Raw genomic sequence first — 22248 nt, forward strand, 5'->3', positions numbered from 1 at the left:
AAATACACAAAAAAAAAATTCAACAAATTCAAAAAAAAAAAAAAAAAAAAATTCAAAAAAAAAAAAAAAAAAAAAAATATAAAAAAAAAATATCAAAAAAAAAAAACAAAAAAAAATTTCAAGAAAAAATTTAAAAAAAAAAATTCCAAAAAAAAATAATGACGGAAAAATTAAAAAAAAAAAGACAAAAAATGTTCACAAAACAATAAAATTTCAAAAAATTTAATTTTTTTCAAAAAGTGAACTTTGACCCGGAAATGAACTTTGACCCAAAATGATCCTCAGGGGTGTTTTTTTCTAGAAACACTGTATTTTTAAATAAGATTTTTTTCCCTAATTTGAAACGTCGTATCGGCCGTTCTATGGAACGATCGGGCAAATTCGCATACAGTGTGAGAGTTGAATTGCAAACTACCCGTGGGGGTCGAGAGGTCAAAAGGTCGATGCGCTTAAAAATATATTTTGTCTCTAGGGAAATATTTTTCGCTTTTATACCCGTGTCGAAGTAAAACTTAGAGGTGAGACCATACAAAACAGAAGTGACCTTTATCCCGGAAGTGAGGTTCGACCCTGAGTGCCCCTACACGATCTTTGACCCCTACATGACCTCTCCTCAAATGCGGCAATTGCACCAAACGCGTCAATTTTGGTGAAATGAGTAAATGAGCGATGAAATGAGCAAATGAGCGATGAAATGAGCAAATGAGCGTTACTAATTATGCGCGATTACGCTGACGAAATGCGTCAAAGCGTAATAGGTTGCGTCAAAATGCGTAAATTGCGCAACGAAATGCGTAACGCAAAAGCTTATATAAACCGGTTAGCTTAAACCTCTCGGTCATTTCGATCCGAACCTTCAACGAGTCAATATGAATACCTTTAAATCTTACCCTTGCTCCCTCTGCGGCAGGACGTTCTCGCACAAGTACGATCTCGAGAGACACGAGCGACACGTACACTCCAAGGAAAGTGAGGAAGAAGAAGAGGAGGAGATGGATGCTGACGATAACGACGCGGAGGTCGAAGAGCGCGATGTGTCGGACGAAGACAACGGCGAACTGGAAGACAACGAGGCTTATCGGGAATGGTACGAGGGAGCTAAAGAAGCTACGGAAGACATGAGGAGGGAAAAATACTGAAAAGTACATCAAAGACGGTATGAACCGGAGATGGCTAGGGAAAAGGCCTACCTAAAGACCAGTATGGGCCGTCAAACGCGACTTTTTCGACCAATACAGTACGTTCTCTACGAAGTCACGCTGCGTCTCAAAGATCGAAGACGTTTACACGGAGATCACGGACGATCTCGAGGAGAAAATGGAGAAAGGTGTCGATGTAAACAAAGCCGTGAAGAGAACGATGGCCAAACATCGGTCTAAATTTGACGGGTTGTTCCAGTATGACGAAGATGACGACGTTGATGAGTCTACCACAGATGGAAGCGGCGATGATTAACCCGCAAATAATTACGATAATAAAATAGAGAAACAAAATATAATTGACTCTTTTACTCGTTATTACTCCCAATTTTAAACCTCTAACTTCCCTTTTGCGTAACGCATTCCTCTAACCTCCCTTTTGCGTTACGCATTTCGTCGCATGATCGACGCAATTTGGTACGCAAATTGACGCATTTTGACGCAATCTAATGCACGCTTTGACGCATTTCGTCGCTTAATCGACGCAATTAGTAACGCTTTGACGCAATTTACGATGCAATTTATGCATTTTGACGCAACCTATTAACCTTTGACGCATTTAAATCGCAGTAATCGACGCAATTAGTAACGCTTTGACGCAATTTACTGGCGCAAATTTACGCATTTTGACGCAACCTATTACGCTTTGACGCATTTCACGACGCATTGACGCATTTTTGACGCGATTCGTTACGCTTTGTGAACATTTTTTTGTCTTTTTTTTTTTTTAATTTTTCCGTCATTTTTTTTTTGGAATTTTTTTTGAAATTTTTTTTTTTTTGAAATATTTTTTTTGAAATTTTTTTTTGAAAGTTTTTTTTGAAATTTTTTTTGATTTTTTTTTTAATTTCTTTTTTTTTTTTTGAATTTGTTGAATTTTTTTTTTTTGAATTTTCAAAATGGCGGTATTTCCGGTTGACCTTTGATCATTTCCGGTTGACCTTTTGACCCGGAAGTGACCTCGTGACCTTTTGGACTCTTAACCTTTGACCTCATGACCCATGACCCGGAAGTGACCCAAGTTGACCTTTGACCTCGATTGACCTTTGACCTCGGTTGACCCAGAACCGGAAGTGGACGTCTCTAAATACCATATTACTACTATTATGTCTATTTATATTTCCAACCAATTAAAAGTACCGTAAAATGGGGTAACTTCGGTCAGCGGGGTTACTTTGATCGGTCAAATATATTTTTTTAAATGGTCATATTTTCGTACAGCAATGTCGTTTTTAGTGATATTTGGTGTAAATTTGTTAAGAAATATATTTGAAAGAAATAATAGTCCCTCATGTCCAATTTCCTCGACATTGTATGAAAAAATCAGGATTTTTGACCAAAAATGGGCATTTTTTTACATTTTTTTTCAGAAAAAATAAATATCGATATTTGTGGGCAAGGATGTGTGCTTGATTAATTTTGCAAGGGGTCAAATGTACAAAAACAACAACTTGCCCATATACAGCGAAGATCAATTTTTTTGATTTTTTTTTCTTCATGGAATGTAATACTCTGACCAAAGTTGCCCCAAATGCGGGGTAACTTTGGTCAGGCTATTGTTAACCCCTAGGGCAACCTTACAAAATTATTTACAAATCTTTTTCAATTTCAAGGTGTAGAAGGGAACCCTAATGTCATAAAAAAGAGTTAATTAGAAATATAATTGGTATTGTTTGGAAGCAGTGTTTTAAAAACTCTGAAAAGTGTCCAAAGTTACCCCATTTTACGGTAACATTCTTCATTAAAGCGGGAACTTCATAGGGCCGAAAGTTAAAAACACATCAAAATAAATATTCCATTTCTTTTCATGTCTTAGCAGAGGACAAGACTTGAGGCTAAATATCTGAATCAATAGCCCGGATTAGTGTTTCTCAAATGAAAAAAAAAAAAAAATTCTAAGCCATCTTTTCAACAAAAATTGTTACTTTCTTCGGATATTATACGCCTGAAAGGTTTTCTTTTAGAAATCTGGCAAATTGGGGCTAACTCGTACTGTCCCATCTTGCTCCAACAAAAAAAATCCACAGTAGGCCTAAATCAATGGCGTCCCATTTTACCCCAGCTTCGTTACAGCAACAATTTCGCAGTGGTAAAATAGGACGTCGTTGTAGTCCTTGTCGCAAGTTGTCGGGTGTTATAAAATAGTATTATAGCAGAGTATAGGCCCTAACTGGTGGGGCAAAATGGGACATAGGTGGACAAATTTGCCCCACTTCCCCTTACTTAAAAAAAATGGGGAGGAGTAGGCCTACTTTTTGCTTGTTTTTCCTCCAAAATACTCCCGATAAGAGTTTTAACTGGAGCCTGGGGATATTTTTGGCAGGCCGAAAGGGGAAACAATTTGGCACGGGGGTGGGGTGGCCAGTGGCGGGGCCAGTGGACGCCAGTAATTCAGGGGAGCTCAGGGGGTGGGCATTGACGCAAGAAGTGACATGGGGCCGGGGGTCACTGTAGGAATCCCAGAAAGAATTCTGAATGATGACCATGACCCCCCTCCCGTGGCGCCGCCACGGTTTTTCGTTAGGCCTACAGTACCGGTACATGGGGCGGTGCCAAACTGGCAATTGCCCCATTCCCCTAAAGAAGGAGAGCTTTGATGATTTTGTAAACGTATTTTCATCTATATATTTATTAATTAGGGACCGCTCATTATTTAGAGGGGAGGGGCCGGGAGAAATGTTAGGGGGCTATGTTATTTTCACTTTAACAAACAGGGGGTGGGGGTTATATGATTTTATTTTTCCTGATGGGGGGGGTCATGTGAAATTTAATAATTATTCACTATGACCAAGTATCATGGACGGTCTTGACGCATGTGGGTTTCTGACCAAATTCCACTTTTGCACCATATTTTGAGTTTAGCTTTAATATGCAATCGCAACTTTTTTTGCACGCTTCTGGTGAATTTGTACCATAAACTTATTCTGTCGCCAAAAGGTGCTGGATTCACATAATACTTCAACAAATTTTTCCAACCCCTTCCCCCTCATCAAAAAAGTCAGTCCCCTCCGCTGCTCAGGCAACAAATTTTATATTGTGACAAAACTTACAATTTGCATCTTCCTTTTGCTCTATTTTAGACCAAATGTTTTGGATGAATTTAGTGAATGGTCTGCCAGTAATAATCTGAAACTTAACCCTTTGAAATGTCAAATCCTGCAGGTCTGCTTTTAGAGGAATCCACCCAATAATGTTATCAAAATCAATGACATTCCTCTCAAATTTGTTTCCGACGCAAAAATTTCGGGTATTTGGATGCAGGACAACCTCAAATGGGATAGAAACATTGCTGAAATTTTAAAAAAGGTTTGGTTTTAATACCCAGGAATTTATGTTCAATTTACAAAGGATATGTTCGACCATCACGTGAATACGCGGATGTAGTTTGGCATTCCTCACTCACCACAACTCAAGATCATACTTTAGAGCAGCTGCAAAAAAGAGCTTGCAAAATAGTTCTGGGCAATTTGTATGATGTTCATGATAACGCTCTTAATCTGTGCCAGCTAGACTCTCTAGCTGATATGAGGAAGGACCATTGTCGTAAGTTGGCAAAAGGGCTTTCTGCTTCTATTCGAACAAAAGATCTCATCCCTCCTACCCGACTGGAGAGTCATGGCAGGGTCCTTCGCAAGGGTCCAAATGCAAGATCGACTCCATTTTACATTTTATACATTTCATTGTTTTATTAGGGATGACCAATAAACCATCAACTTGATTATAACACTCCTATAGACCTGCAGGGAGCTCAACTGTGCACAGACATTTCTCTTCTAAATTGAGCTCATTCTCTTATTTTTCAATATTTTTCTGTAAAAATTGGGGAAGTTAATGCCAATAATATTATGTAACTATCTTGCAAATTACAGCAACATAACTTATTTCGTTTTCCTGTAAGTGCGAGTCAAAATTGGTCCATCGCCACAGTGCGCTTATTGCCAGTGGCTGAGTTCAGCACTGCTCAAGAATGGCACAAAATATTCAGATCAATAAGATCAGGTGAAAAACGTGGCCTACTGGGCTGTAATTTGGCAGAGTTGCCAGTAATACCTCTATCATACCTTCTGTAAAAAGGTTAAAAAATTGAACAATTAGATCTCGAGTTACAGATTAAATCACCAGCTTCCCTTTGGAATTTCCATACTCCTTTCGAATCAAGAAGACACCTTTCTGAACATGTGAAGTTCCGTGCTCATTCGATGTATTTTTCACCTGATCTCAACCCTAAACATTTTCTTATATTTAGGCCTATATACCATCTACAACTTGCTGCTGGCAATACCTTGTTTAGGACTTTCAAAAGAAGTACCTGAATGTACAACCATAACTGTTTCAAAATAGCCCGCGAAAGTCATGCAGGCAACTCCGAGGCCAGAGGATGATTTAAGCACTTCCCACCACGCCACTGTGTTGACTTGCGGTTAGCACAGCTGTGTGAGTGAACATGACACCACTGCTCGCACATTGCATTGACGGGCACGGTTAAATTTGAATTTGGACTGATATATTTACAAAACGCATTCAAAATGCTAGTCGATTTCACATTTTATGTTACCTACAGAAGGTGTGAATTATCTAAATGCATACATCACTTTTGTTCTGAAATCGACCAAGTAATAATGACACACGCACAATTCTTAAACAACATCTTTTGCACAGAATTCAATGCGATTTGAAAAGTAAAGTGGCAGTTGAAACTCTAGTGATAACACGTTTGCAGTGCATGATGGGGCTTCCTTAAATCATCCTCTGCTCCGAGGCCATGCATTGAATATTGGTTTGAATGAGGAATACTACGGGAACCAGCGCCTTTTGTTAGAAGTCACTCATGAGTGAAGTGGATAACCTCTATTGTTGTGAATGAGTCAATGACCTTCAATGGCACTTAAGATTTTGTTTGCATACACCTACTAATTGGTCATATTAAACCCAATAACATTGAAATTTTTGGTTGTGAAACAAAAGTTCACTGGACTTGTGCAATTTTGATTTTGTGCCATATCGGCCATCTTGGATGATTTTTGGCAAATATTCTCTAAATGCATGATTTCAATGCCTCGGTTTCAAAAAATAATTTATGCCATTGACTAGTAAAGTGCCATTTCATAAGAAACCCCTTTGATACTTTCACAATATGCTTGTTTCATGTTTGCATATAATTATGTTAAAATAAAGAAATATGTAAAGGTAAATATATGATTATGCCAATTTTATTTATGATTTAGATTTTAGACTTGCCACGTGGGGAATCTTAAAGCTTAAGTTGGTGCTCACTTATCATTGTCTTGTTCAAATTTCTGAAATACAGCACTTAGTTGATATATACAACTACACAACCAGATTCCTATTGAGTCCGCCTGCGCAGGTACACCGCACAGTGTCGACTTCCTATTCGATAAATATAAATTTAATACTCCGTTGGTGAGCGACGGGCGACTGGTATTTCACCGAACGCAAGAAAAGGAGTTCTATCTGATTGGCTAGCAATCGATCGCTTAGGTCGCTTAGTAGTCAACTACAAACTCAAAACTGAGCATCGTATTCAATTCGATTGAAATCGATATTCTATTATTGCCGTAGATAAAGAGGGTGATAGTGTGTCAATAATGTACATTGTATTGCAGCTGGATTTTACATGCATTCTTTTATATAAATTTTTTCTCAAAGAGTTGAATATGATCAAAATTTTTACTCAGGATTTCAAATTTTTTACCCGCAAATTACAGTTAAACATATCCACAGCAAAATACCGGTCCTCACTAATTAGTGTATTTAATTTCCAGTTAGTGTATTTAAGACAAAACCTGACAACAAATAAAATTTTCTTGCAATAGAAATATCATATGGGATACTGATATGGTAGGCCGCAACCGCCACAACGTGGAGCTGGATATACGCGTAGCTGACTTTTTGCTCCGTGGAGCCAAATTGACCAATCATGATCATGTTAGAGTTTTTCATTACTCGGAGGTAAAACTGACTAATTAAGTACCGGTACGACTTACTCATTACGTGAAGCGAATTTATTCATTAAGAATTTGCCAGACGAGCGTCACGTAGTTGCAAGATATCCTCGGTCACGAAAGTTATGATTCAAAAAGTAGTTTATGAAAAGTACGAACTGACTTATTATTTGGGCATGCACTCATAAGAAACTCATACAGTATTGTACATAACTATATAGCTAGGCAGAGTGGTGGTAAACTATGATCACAGTTCTGCGATCTGCAGTGTATCGCCGGGAGCTAATTTGTATAACTTGCGCGGTGTCCCTGCGGAATTCGACCTTCAGCAAACTGCAAACCAGTTCGGATTTACTTTATATACTAGTAGTAGGCCATACATACTGTAGTTACTGTCCGTTTTCCTATACACAATACTCAGTGCGCTCACCATTGACGCGTGACCTCTACAAATAGTGTATGTTAGAAGTATAGGCCATTGCCTAGTTGACGTCACTACTGTGTAAAAAATAACCGACCAATATTTAAAGTATTCTCTGAAATTCTAGAAAATATAGTTTTGTAACATGTTCTAAATTTTTAGCTAATTTAGGTGTTTGGAAATATTGGTACTTTTGTACCAAAAAATATGAAGAAATTATTTCTAAACCGTGTTAAGTCATTAAGCTTCTCATTTTCAAGAACGCTGGTTAACAATAAGTAGACTATTGTCTCATTTCGTAAACAAAAGCCCACAGTATTGTTACCTTGCGTTCGCTTTATAATCGTTCACCCAACTGAAACTATAATACCAGCTCATTGCTCATTGCACAGGTAAAACAGACACAAGTGCAGTGTGTATTTAACCAGAGAAGATCTGATGTAACATAGTTGAGCCGTTTTCATTGAGTGTTATCTTGGTTTAATAGCTTTTAATAGGGTTTAAGTCCTTCAAAGGTCGTGGTGAGTTCTACTGTAGACATGACTGCATCATGATTATTTTTAAGTCAACAACATTCAACAATATGATCACCGTGATAGTATGAGAGTATCAGTACCGTGGGTGTCAGTGATCCTGGCCTGACACAGTAGACAAACAAACAAACAAACAAACACGCCACACACATGACACATGCATGCAAGGTAACATTGACTATACACTAATCAAACAATGGTATTGATCCTGTACAACTGGTCGTGGTTTATTTACAAGCGATTCATTTAAAATCCCCATAGTAAACATTAATTTTGGCAAGAGTTTTCTCTCTCTGGAACGAGGATGCATCCACTGGCTCCGCGTAATGAAAAGATCTAACATGATTGGTCAATTTAGCTCCGCGAAGCGAAAAGTAAGCTACGCGTAGCAGCTCCACGTTGTGGCGGTTACGGCCAGCCATATATTGATCATGCGAAAATCGTAAAACATAGAATAGAAACAGTGTGGCAGGCGCTCAAAATCTCAAATTGTATGCTTAGCCTGAGTTGCACGGCCTATCTCGAATAAAATCACCATGCGTAGTTGTTGAAAAACGTGAGGATTCATCGTACTATCACGGCAATTTTTAACACGAAGATATAGGGATGATGACGGTGTGCACCGTCGCCGAGGTACTGTACAGTACCAGTAGAGTACCAGCAGCATCGGTACTGTGTACTGTGTGTGTACCATTCAGTGGCGTAACGTGGGTCATCCGATTGGAGGGGGGGGGGGGCACCGACCATGATTGGGGGCACCGGGTGTGATGGGGGGGCACAAGCCATTTTCTGGCAGTTGGGATTTTCTAAATTTTGCAATCGATGGGGGCACGTGCCCCCCGTGCCCTATGAGGCTACGCCACTGGTACCATTCTGGTACCTTGGCGACGTTGTACCTGTGATGTGCAGGATGCCGCAATAGGAATCTTATAGTGAACAGACAAATACGTTACGTGTTATGTTACCACGAAATCTTTGTTCGAAATGTGCAATATCTGAAGTAATATACAGGTGGAATTTGATCAGACAACAGGTGAAATAGTTATTGACAGCTATCTGGACAATTATTCTGGACTGAGCAATGCATTCAGACATCTGCCGAGTGCATTGAAATAGTGTTTAAGACTGCACTTTCTGACTTGCGAAGTCTTAACAGTAAATTGTCCAAAGCATTCAAATCTTCTGATTTCAAATCACGTGACTGTATTTCTGCTACATTTTGCTCCTGTTCCATCTCGCTTGCGGTCCGATTAGATAAAAGTTTGTGTTTAGTTAATTCTTTGACATCACTTGCGATCAAAAATGCGCGCACATGGCACCCAATCTGAAATTAAACAAAACCAATATAAATTGTCAAATAAGTGTAATGATATTGAGATCGAAATCAAATTGGTACCGTCATTTTAGTTGGTGGGGTCCTAAATATGTCAATGACCAGTGTTGTTTGTAACCTCCAATCCAAGTTTTTATTTTTAACCCTTCACAATTAACAAAATGACACAGGTTCCTGGTGCGGAGCCTAAAAGCACAGGAGTTTTAAGATTTTTAAGGTATGATGAGAGGTGCTCTCTGAGCACTCATTTTAATAAAATTACACATTTTCAATGTAGCATATTTGACAAAAGAAGCTTCATGGCTCCCACATTTTTGTGTTAACAATTGTATGACTTCCTATTTTAATGATTTTAGAAGAATGATAAATAATTATGACATATTTTGTGTTTCTATAACGCTAATCAAACTGTTGGTGCGTATGCTATAATAAATCTAGTTTGGCATTTAATCTAGTTTGAATAAGGCATTCAAATTTTAAGTTTGAAAATATCTACAAGTTTGAAAATGCTAGTAGAATGAATACCTCTTCAATAAGTATATGTTCTTCGTCAACTTGTCCATGACCGCCTTCTGAGGAATGACAAGAGTCCAATGCTTTCATCAGGTCTCTTTGAATTTGATTCAAATGTGCTGCATTTAACCGCAGTCCTTGTTCGATGATTTTAGATAACAAATATGGCTCTATTAGATGTTTGTCAATTGCAGGAATCAAACGGCTTCTTAAAATGTGACTGGTGACCAGATTTGATAGGTGAAATGCTAGAAAGAAGGAAATATCAAATATTGTATAAACTCATGAAAACGCATAAATCTTTATTTGTGTAAATTTTTTCAAATTCATTGATTATCACATTGTCCTGGTCGAAGTCATCCTGTTTTTATCATTTTTCGTCTTCATCGCCACCACCATGACCACTGTCCTGAGACCACTTCTAAGACAACCACAACATACATCATCATCATCATCATCATCATCATCATCATCATCATCATCATCATCATCATCATCATCTTTTCTTCTTTGAAGTACTTACCACCGCCTGTAGCTTTCTGTAATGATTGGTCAAACTCCACAGTTTTCTTTGTTGACTGTTTCGTCATACTAACACTGTTCTCTTCTTCTCCATGATATTTCGATTTCCCTTTTGTAGATTGAGAGGTCAATCCGGCACTGTTATTCGATTTTCTCAAAGTACTTCGTAAACTTCTCCGTTTTATTTCTCTCGTTAAGATTGTGTATAAATAGGGGTTCAGAGATGAGTTTATTGGTAATATAAATACGGCAGTCCAAACATAAACTACAGGAGGTATAAGCACTATGTTACAAGTAGCCAATATACCCATAACAATGACTGGCATCCAACATATGAAGTCAGTACCAACTAGAAACAACATCCTCATGGCCATATCAAGCTCATTCTGTTTCTTGGAGTCAACATGTCGAATCTTTGCCGAAACTTGGGCTTCAATGTAAATTGCAATATAGCAAGCTAAAATGAGGATGAAACAAACAAGGTTTGCTCCCAACGACCAGAATACTGAATAGAACCAACCGGGAGGACGATCGTTACTTAAGGGTAAGGAAAGGCAGACACTTGACCGACTGTAGAAATGATCACCGAAATAACGTGGTGCAAATAAAGGTACAAGACCTACAATGCTTACAAACACCCAAACTACTAAAGCTACAATTTTGACAGATTTACGCTTCAATTTTCTATTACTAAAAGGAAATGATATACACACATATCTATCAAAACTGATAATTGTTAGAAAGCAAACCGATGCTTCGCAAGAAATGACTGAAAAAGATCCAGCAACCTGACAGAGAATACTACTCTTCCAATCATCAGCGTGGGCTATGTAAACTTCTCTATAATACATATCGACTGCAGCAATAGTTAACATGTAGACCCCCATAAGACCATCTGCAATGGCCAAGTTCAACACCAATATATCTTGTACAGAATTTGAGCGCTCTTTTGCACCACAAAACACTGTTCTCCACAGTATGACAAATACATTGCCAAGGAAAGCGCTTAAACCAAGAAGCCACATACAAATTCGTAGAAATTGATTACGCATGAGATCCTGGCATGATGAAAACTGGTCTGGCTCTGGTAGGCAACTGGTCACTGTTTCCATGTCGCTGACAAGGCAGCAGAAGAAATAGTTATCAGAATATCTGAAGAAAAGTGGAATTGATTGGAGAAACAATCACAAACTTGAAGGAAAAAATAACATGCTAGAGAACTGAGACAAAATTATATACCTTCCATTCCAGTAGTAAAGTGACATGTATGTGTGTCCGCATCTTTCAACATTGGGTTTTTCGTGGGAAAAATTGTGATATAAAATTGGATGGTGTTTAAAAACCAAATACACAGATTTATTGGTCGAGCTATGAGTTTTGATTATATTGGATTCTTCAACTCTGTACACAGTATAGGAAGGAAGATTCTGGAAACATAATAATGTGAATAATAGGGTCCTTTTGCAGGAAACTGCTAAAGAATTAGCGTCTTTCGCGGGCAGATACTAACACAATACGGTAAGATACTAAAAATGTGATCTTTCCTCGGCAAATTATAAAATATAGTCTTTCCTGGGCAGATTATAAAATGTGGTCTTTCCTGGGTAGATGTTTTGGGATTAGATGTCGTAAAAGTACAGTGCTGTAGTATTTCTTAAACAAAAATTGTCTTGGGAGCAAAAATGTGCCGGGGTGGGAACTAGACTACCCCGTAGTCCACTTGCCCATTGTGCATACTCTGGATATTGTATTTAAGCTTAAAACTCTGATTTAATTAATGTGTGCACAATTGATAGATTTTCACATCTGATCAGTCACCCTACTCCCTCTGTTTGTTAGCTTCCCAAATTTCGGGGTTCGCTATCAATAAACTGGTAGATTCCAAAATCAGAATTGTTCAGTATTAAAGTGAGCCGTTATAATTATGCAAGTTAATGTTGAATTCAATTACTTTTATTGTCACTAATCGTCTGATATTTTTTAACTCTTTATGACCATTGACTATTGAATACTTTAATTTTAATAAACATCAGTATAATTTTGAGTTCAACGAAATGGGTTCATCATGACTAATAATAACATATTTTTAATAAAATTCGACTATGGCATAGTCTAGGGTGGGAACAAGATAAGTATGATGTATTTTGGGGAAAGGGGCAATAAAACAGGGGGTCTTTGGACTACACATAATACACATCTTAGTGTTGAAAGTCCCCGGAATACAACATGTTTAAAAGAAAAATGATTACTTACAGTGTGTCCAATTGCACTAGGTCGTAAAATACAGCGGATGTTGCACCAATAATACTAGTTTTACGAATGTCACTGAAATTAAAATCGTTATAACTGTAGTAAACAACTTAGAACATTCAAAGTGATTAAACTGAAATTGACTGAGATTTAGCTATGAATGTAAATGTTATTCAACCGTTATTTTATTTAGAAATAATTCCATTTGGGGTGGAGACCAGCGCGATTATATATAATAGATCAAACTAGCGAGTACATATGCCTTCAATCATTGAAACGTTACATATAGTTTACTTACAGAAATTTTAGACTATGTAAGTTGCGAAAAGCACCAACATCAATATGAATAATTGGATTTGCAGACAGGTCCCTTGGAATTGAAAACGAAACAAATGAAGACTGTTGTTTATTAAGACATCCTGTAACACATGAATTGGCACACTTAAATGTGATTTATGAAGTCCTGGTTGCTCACAAAAGTCATCATTCATTATACCTAAAGTGACCGTTTTATATGACATTGCAAAATAATAATAATAATAATAATAATAATGGTAATACTTACAAAGATTTTACAAATCTAAGTGCATCGAATGTACCATTTGGTATGTACTCAATGTCATTTGCGGCAAGTACTCTGAAAGTACAGATCAATATGTAATTGTTACATTCGCCGTAGAAGTAGTGATGTAACACTAACAGGATTAATAGATTAATACAATTTTGAATGTTTTGCCCTGCACTCATCGCATAGAATCGTATGGACCATACACATATGCGTGTGTGAGAATCGCTTTTGATCGAAGATCTGATCCAAGGCTATTAAATGTGTTTAAACTAGATAATGAAGAAGCTCTATGAGTGTAGTTTGGTGTCATATATATTCCATAGTAGGCAGACCTGACCAAGTGGTACTTACTTATTTGATCATTCGACATTAACATCGTCTTACCCGTTTCTGCAGTAATTCGTATTACGATATTTAAACTTTAAACCTATTATGTTTCAATGTACTGTTTTCTGCATTGTGATATGATCTGTGAAGATTCTACACTTGCTACTTACAAAGTTTGTAGGTTTACATTTTGACGAAAAGATTCACTTATATCATTTAAACTATTACCGGATAAATTTCTGGAACAAACACAGAGTATGGATTACGTAATTAAAATAATGGCTGGATCTTACAAGAAATACCAATCAGAATATCCGACGATAAAAATATTTTATGCATATAATATTGTTGTATTCAATTGATCATCTGCTTCAATGGGACTTTAACACACAGATCACATGTTCCATTTGATTGATTTGTACTTCCGAATGCTCTTTAAAGACCACGTATGCGTAAGAAAATATTAGCAACGTATAAATGTTCCGGCTCATCTACTTACAATACAATGATCATCTTGAATAAGTCCAAGTTGATGAAAAGTACGCCTTCTACTGTATGCCTCCGTGAGGTATTTGTGACCATCAAATTTACGAGATGTCTGTTAGAAATGTACGATGTTATGATGTTAAAATAAACCTCATTAATCAAATAATAACTTTTCAATAGACATTTCATCATTACATTACAATCTGATCTCCTGGTGTAGCTTTGAATCACTTACTCCAAGTCAGAAAACACCAAAGTATCTCACTGTCTTGCTTTATAGATGACATAATCAACGCTTTATTATCATAATCACACCTGTCACACATGTCGATTGAATTATTAATGTTATTGACTAGAACATGACTTGCAAACTTATTTGAGTTACAAAATGCATGTGACTTACAAATGGCGTACAGTGTATGGGATCAGGGCGCCATTTTGTGATGTCCACACAATGTCGTGGCAAACATAAGAAAGACCGGTGCACAAACAACCATCAGGACACTTGAAACCTTTAATGAGACCAGAAAGAAATATGTACAAATAATGGGGGAAAGGTTAGATATTGGCGGCCGAGTAGCCTTCAATCTGTACTAGACCTCTGTACTAGCAATGTCAAAGTCAAAATAAATTGTGTTTTTTCATTTTTGATAAATCGTATGCAGATTGCATAAGAGAATAGAAATACATTGATTTTAATTAACACATATCTCAGACAATGTATTTGATGATAAATGAATATGATTTGATGGAAACTAAATCTATTTCAAAACTCACCACATAATTCTTCATCGTCACCAGATGGGCATTGTCGTACACCATCACAAATTTGGTTTTGAATCAAACAGATATGGTAACCATGACAACGGTAATGACCAGGACAAGTATAGATCTCTGCAGATATGATTGACAATGTTTTCAGATTATAATGAATAAGATATACATAATACCACTACTGAACTCCACCACAACCACCATCAACAGCACAGCTACCAACGCAAACACGGGCACCAACATCACGACCACCAACCGCTATCAGAACCAACACCACCTGCACCACAACCAACACCACCTGCACCACTTACCACAGTCTAGTTCATCTTCACCATTCGGGCATTCCAATACACCGTTGCACCGGTGTTGAAGCTGAATGCAATAAGAGTCGGGACATTTCAGTGTCCCATTAGGGCATTCAAAATGTTCTGTAAAGAAATAAACGATCAAAAGTTATAATGAGTGAATATTACTAAAAGAATTGATGAATGTTTTCAGTCATCCAGTTGTAGTATATGAAGTTTGTCACATGACCAGTCCAGCGGGTCAGTTGCCTGATGAAGTGTGATGGTATCACACGCAACGTAGCTTTGCTAAAAATAGTAAGTCCAGTATTTTGATTTAATTCCAAACTTCATTACTAAAAGAATGTATTTGAGCGTAATCGTAGAGTAAATATCCCGGGTAAATATACACCTGTAGAATAAAAAAAAAATAGATGAGTCTCGTCCTTGAGTGCGATGTTTTCAGGCAATTATTGAACGTTTAAACTTTTCAGGATTTCATTACATATACAGTCAATATTCAGTCAGATAAGTTTCTTGTAGTGACTATTATTAAAATTAATTAATCAAACAAGATTATATTGAAATATTAATTTATCATATTAATTATATAAATTGGTATTAAATATTATAATATAATTCGGGACTATAATAAAACATTTACCACAGTTGCGGAGATGAGTAGCATCTCTGCACCCATATTGCAAACCATACTCATCAAGTCCATATAAACATCGAAAGTTAACATCTGCACAGGCCAAGTTTTTACATTCCATTTGGTCCTGTTTATTACAGACAATGGAAGCTGGAAAATAAGATAACATACCGTATTCGGACACTAACTTAGTATACCAATAAAAGCTAGTAAACTGCATTTATATACCGCTAGGTTTAATATTAGATCAGTTCTTTTCAATTCTCGGACCTTTTATTTAACCAAATGAGCGAATTTGACAGCTACGAAGACAAATATATGACGTGGGAAGCCAGAACAAGATATACGAGTATTAATTATTTCAAGCAAATAGCGTGCCAAAACATAGTTTGTCGATAATATTTGGAATATATATATATATAGAATAGGAGGTTGATACATTCAGAAAATAATTTGTTTGCTATATAGCTTCCTTTTAACACGACAACCTATTTTGCTTACAACAAGCAGTTGGTTCATCCTCCCAAATTTTGCCCGTACAATCTCGTTGTCCGTCACAGTATGCATGTGAAGGTAACCAAGTACCGTCGTAGCACTGGAAGCCAACCGACGACTTATCTTAATATGATATGTTTCGAAAAGACAAGGAGAAAATGACGTTTGTTTAAAATCCATAATGTACGATTACCGTCAAATTTTAATTCTGAAATAATATTAGTAATAACGCTCAGGAAGGGTTTCTGTATAAAAGAAAACCTACTGGCTCAGCGCTCTGGCTATTTAACATGGAGGGCACACACCACTAAATAATCGTCCCATTGAAATACACGGGAAAATACAAGAAAGTAAGTTTGTTTTTCTACCCCATGTAACAACATTTTTAATATTTTGATCAAACCAATGTCTTAAATAAAGATTAAACTTTTATTTAAATTTAATTTTTCGGGACAAGTTAAGACAAACTTGAGAGATACGAACTCCTGAACAGCGCCATCCCGAATTTCAGCCGACACGCTCGCCTCCTTACCATTTCCGGCCATGATATTGTTCCGAGGGCCTATTACCCATGCACATTCGATTCAGAAAAGTTTCTGAACAGATATGTAATGTTGAGCTCCTATTCTATCTTTTTTATCAAAACAACCAAGAGTCACTCAAATTTGGTTCCCTCGGGACGCCGATATATTTCGCATAGGTGCTATTTTTACCGGAACTATGAAGGGTTACACCAAATGCGGAAGGATTTGGTGTAGTGCACCCTGGAGTTCTGTGGGGGACGGACTTTAAGAAAACTTTAACCACCCTTTTGTATTAACTGTAGAGGGCGCAACAGCATCAATATTTCGGCAGTGCAACATGATCGCTGAGTAACTCGCTATCTGTAGTTTTGTCCCGGGGAAGTGAAGTCTACTGGATATTTGGCACTAGTGTGTCCAATCCTAGAGTACGCCAGTTGTGCGTGGGACCCATACAGAGCAGGGCTAATAAACAAACTTGAGAGTGTGCAGAGAAAAGTTGCAAGATTTTGCACAGGGGACTATCAGAGGGAAAGCAGTGTCACCCAAATGTTGGAAGATCTCGGATGGGGCACTCTCGCTGTCAGAAGGGGGAGAAATCGTTTAGCCATGTTCTGTAAAACTTTTCGTAACTATATATGGTCATGTTTTTTGAGGTGGGACCCAATTGCGTCACATCTTGCAATTTGCCAAAAATCAACTCCTTTTTTGTATTTCTGATTATATTTCAAAAGGTTTTCACCCAAACTATGTAAAATTATACATTTTTAGAAAGCATATATTGTCAGGATTGCAAATCTGTAAAGTTTGAGTGGATATACAGGGTGTGCCAAAAAATATACAGGGTGATTCCACTGAAAAATACATAAAAAATTACATTTCTTTACCACTCCAATATTTCTACATGGTATATTAAATTTGAAAATAAACTTGATATTTGGAATGAACACAATTAGTGTTTTCATTGAATATAAAGTTTGCACTATATTTGTTAAGCCCATTGTGTAATACAGGGTGTGAAAAAAGTTAAATTTTAAATTGTTTAATTTAATGAAAAATTTCACTAAGTGCCATTAATTTGGAAAATATATTGAAAATAGTTTAAAGAATTGCTATAATATCACATAAATATCCAATTCCCATATAGGGTGTTCCAAAAATCAATATACAGTGAATAATTTGTAACAATAGTACATGTACAATAGGCATACATGCACAATTAGCCTACATCAATAAACTATTTAACAATAGCCAGAGATCAATATGTCATTAAATGATTAAATCCTTGACTGTAATAATCTCCTTTGAGAAGATTTATTTTATAGATATTTCAAAGATAAAACAATTTAAAAGATCTATTTATGACAGATGAAATGCATGCAAAATTTAAAGCCCATTATATTGCATGACACACATTCCACTGCATTAATTAAAAGCTTGTTAAATCCTTAATTACTAAATTTATTAAGATTAACTAGCTAATTATAGTTATAGAAAGTTAATATAATAAAATTAACATCATGCAAATGCATTTTTACTCCTACTGAGGCAACAAATGCATAAATTTTAAAATGAACACCAACTTCCCATTGGAATTACACAGAGCTCCTCCGCTTCCGGCTCCTCCGCTTCCGGCTCCACCCCTGACTAATTAACTTAATTAAGCTGTTGAAATTAATTAATTGATTTGTTCAACTGTATTTGTTATTATTTCATTTAATTAATAATTTATCTTCAAAATAAGACCAAAACCATTTCTTCATGATGGATTTTAGCAAAAATATAAGAATAAGAAGAGAAAATATTTTGGAAAATGTGACAGCTCCACCTTTTTTGGGTGCCCACCTCAAAAAACATGACCATATGCGGAAATCACGACGAAAAACGGACATACAGAAAGACAGACAAACCCATTAGCTATTTACCACATTGTATTTCATCGGATCCATCTACGCAGTCAACTATAAGATCACAATGTCTTCTCTTTAAAATACATTGACCATTAGCGCAACGATACTGGTCGTGTTCACATGGAAGAGGCACTGAAAAAATAACGTTTTGAGGTGTCATGCATAATGTTACCATAGTAATGAATATCGAGTCGATCGATAACAAGTAATTCGATACATGCATAATCGACTTCAATTATGTGTATCTTTGCGGAATTTACAGATACTTTCAAAAAGGTTTTTTTACCAATTTTGGTAATAACTTATAAAGACTATCATTTTCAATGGAGGTGTGTAGGTGAGGGGTGTGTGTAGGGAGTGTTCTGTGATTTTGCATAAGGGTAGTGTGTGGGGGTTTATGTAGATGTGTAGTGGTTTTGGGGTGGATGCTATTTTGAAGTATTTTGTGTATAGAGTAAAAGTTTTTGTATATTTGAATTTTTTATACCACACATGTATTCGTCGCTTCCATCATCACACTGCTGTTTAAAATCACACAAATACGTCGTAGATATGCATCGATTATCGTCCATACACCGGACACGACCTTGACGACAGCCAGAGGTTAGATCATGTCTTAATGCTGGTAAGCTCAAGTCTTCTGCAATTGATATTACAATCGTAAAGACAAAAAGGAAAAAAAAAGATTATTAATGAGTAATTTGATTTGTCATTCGCTGCCCGGAGTCTATGATTTTTTTTATAATTAGATCTGATAAAAATTGAAGATCAGCTACATTCTGTATGGTAGATCCCATATTACATGGAGGTGAAAATGTCTAAATTTGGCTGCACCTTGGATTCCTAAGTTGGACACAAAATACGAAAATGGCTAAAGCACCTTTAGGTTGCCCAAAGTTACATATTACATACGTATAAAGTTCCTTTGATAAACTTTTGAAAGTTGCCCAAAATTGCACAAAGTCCGTAGTCGGCAAAAGTTGCGGGGAATTGTTGAAAGATGCTCAAAGTAAAATTGCACAAAATTGTGCGAAACTTGACGAGCCATTCAAAGCTAATAAGGGTTGCACACCCGGGTTGCGCAAAGTTAGAAAAATGTCAAAACGTTAATGGGTTGAGTTTGGACACCACATTTGCGCAATTCTGTGTGCTTTTTGCTAACCCCTGTACGTGCATAGGACCTTATTAGATACAGATCTTACGTACCGATTTCACAGTTATCTTCGTCACTTAGATCATAACAGTCTGGTACATCATCACATACAAACATAGAATGGATACATTCTCCGAATAAACATGTGAACATGTTTTCTGGGCATCCCCCCGATGTATCTAAAATAAACATTGTGACATTGTGACGTTAATAAAAGCAAGTATAAAAACTTGACACAATTTACATTTGAGATTTGGTGCAATCGAATCGGTTTACCTTTTCGCACATGTTCGTTTACTAGTACCCCACCCAGTATTTCGACAAAAACATGCTGTCAAACATAAAGCCATAGGAAGGGAGACAAACAGACCGACGGACATGCCTAGATAGACTAACAGGCAGTCAGATACAAACAGACAGAGCGACAGATAGAGAGGCGGACTGCCAAGACAGACTAACAGGCAGTCAGAGCCAAACAGACAGACCGACAGACAGACAAAGGAATTGACTACGCTACAAGTACAAGACATAATAAAATAAAAATAGAACAGACATAATGTAATGGTAGTCAATATAACATAACTATAACTTTAGTACCTATTTCCGATTGAATACTTCTCTTCGTTTGATTTACTGCAAAGAAAATAATCGAAACATTCATTGTTGGAAAAAACACAAAATCTTTAATACCAGCGTAGCCAATAATATCAAAGTTAATGTTATATAAATGTTGCTGAGTTCAACTTTTAATTTATTAGGCTATTTCAAAGGTTAAAATTTTTGCAATTTCAAGAGGTCATGAACGCACAACTGGGACTAAAAGCTACTAAATTTTACATTAAAGATGCAATCGTATGACGAAGGAACGAACTTTGTAAATCAAGATAATTAAAATCTAAACACCAACAGTGTTGATCATAAATGATAGAAAATTGGGAATCAGAGTGTGTGCCATGATGGAAAATAAATTGGGAACCACATCCGTCACAAAGTAAGTATTGTTCATGCAATTATGTGTTCAAAATAAGTCCTTTCGGTAATTAGAAGTCACTGGTTGCGCGGAGGAGCTCTGGTTGCGTGAATATGATGTCCTGTGAACTGTACTTACAAAACTCTTTGCTTCTTCTTGATTTTGTTTTTACTTTATTCAATTTGTAATAATGCACAGTAATATGTATCAGATAAATTACAGGACTATTGAGTGCAAACGTCTACTTAATAATAATAATGATAAAAACTGAAATCCCGAGACTTAAATGGGTCAATTACACATTATTATCTCTTCGGTAAATTGAGACTTTGCCCACGGAAGTTGAACAAATTTTCTGAATATTGAAGTTTGTATCTGCCATTGTCTGGATTTGATTTTCACATTAACAGCCATTGACGACGACATACCAGTCGCCGACTCTTTCTAAATGGTCGTCTGTTGGCGTACGTGGTTCAAACTTCTTCTACGGTCTGTAGTGGCAGATACTGGCTGATAAGGATGATAGTCTTACCCCGGACAGGCCAAAGGTCCCAGTATTTTAACCCGGGAGGGCGACACCTAGCTTGCCCCTGTCCGCATATATCTTTATGTGAATTACTTACTTGCAGGTACCATACATACGAACTTGCTGGCGACCCTAGCAGCACAAGGCACATCATGCCAGTGATTGGTTGAATGAAAGTTGACCAAATCTATCAGAGTACATGCCTCCAAGCTTCCTCCATCTGGTTGGCGCTCATTCCATTGGCTAGAATCAGAATCAACCATGTTAAATTAATATAACTTAAGCAACTTAGCTGCTAGGACACGTTTGATTGGTGATGATCGTGAACGACCACTTTCTTTTGGCCTTTTGTTCGGCTTTTATTCTTATATTTTCGACATCAATATTTCCGCTAGCAAATATGACAACTGTTTATTAGATTTAGATTTATTATTTACTTTCACGAAGGGAAAAACTACAAAAAGTAATTACTTACTCTATGGGAACTGACCAATCCATGTAACTCGCCATACGTCCGTCAGACCATATGTATCGTCCATTCACTGAATTAAAATACAACCCTTAAAGAACAAACAAGGCATTCAAATGGAGTTAAAGGCCCATTGAGTGATTTGCTCATCCGGACGATCGTAAAAATCATCAAGATTCAGATTTTGGAACGTTTGTCATTGTCATAGATGTGCTAACATAGCCTGCGAGTGGTTCAGCCGAAAGCCGCGTATTTAAGACAAAATAAGACATTTTACACGACACGAATCTATCTGTAATTTAGATACTGACAGTATCTAAATTAGCTACATGTATTTGAATGGGGCTTCAACTTCGTCAGTACTGCTGTTTTCTTC

The 22248-nt window shown here is 36.8% G+C and overlaps 1 protein-coding gene across 1 annotated transcript; it reads right to left on the bottom strand.

Annotated features, from left to right (window-relative positions):
* Window positions 1-9044: 9044 nt before the first annotated feature.
* LOC140151791 (G-protein coupled receptor GRL101-like) lies at window positions 9045-11622 on the bottom strand. The gene is made up of 3 exons (XM_072174128.1): window positions 10486-11622; window positions 9975-10210; window positions 9045-9440 (listed from the first exon to the last, which is right to left on the bottom strand). The coding sequence occupies exons 1-3, from the start codon at window positions 11594-11596 to the stop codon at window positions 9204-9206; spliced, it is 1584 nt and encodes a 527-aa protein (XP_072030229.1). The 5' UTR covers window positions 11597-11622; the 3' UTR covers window positions 9045-9203.
* Between the last annotated feature and the right edge of the window lie 10626 nt (window positions 11623-22248).

Source organism: Amphiura filiformis, chromosome 5 (genome assembly GCF_039555335.1).
Source record: "Amphiura filiformis chromosome 5, Afil_fr2py, whole genome shotgun sequence".
Classification (NCBI taxonomy): Eukaryota; Metazoa; Echinodermata; class Ophiuroidea; order Amphilepidida; family Amphiuridae; genus Amphiura; species Amphiura filiformis.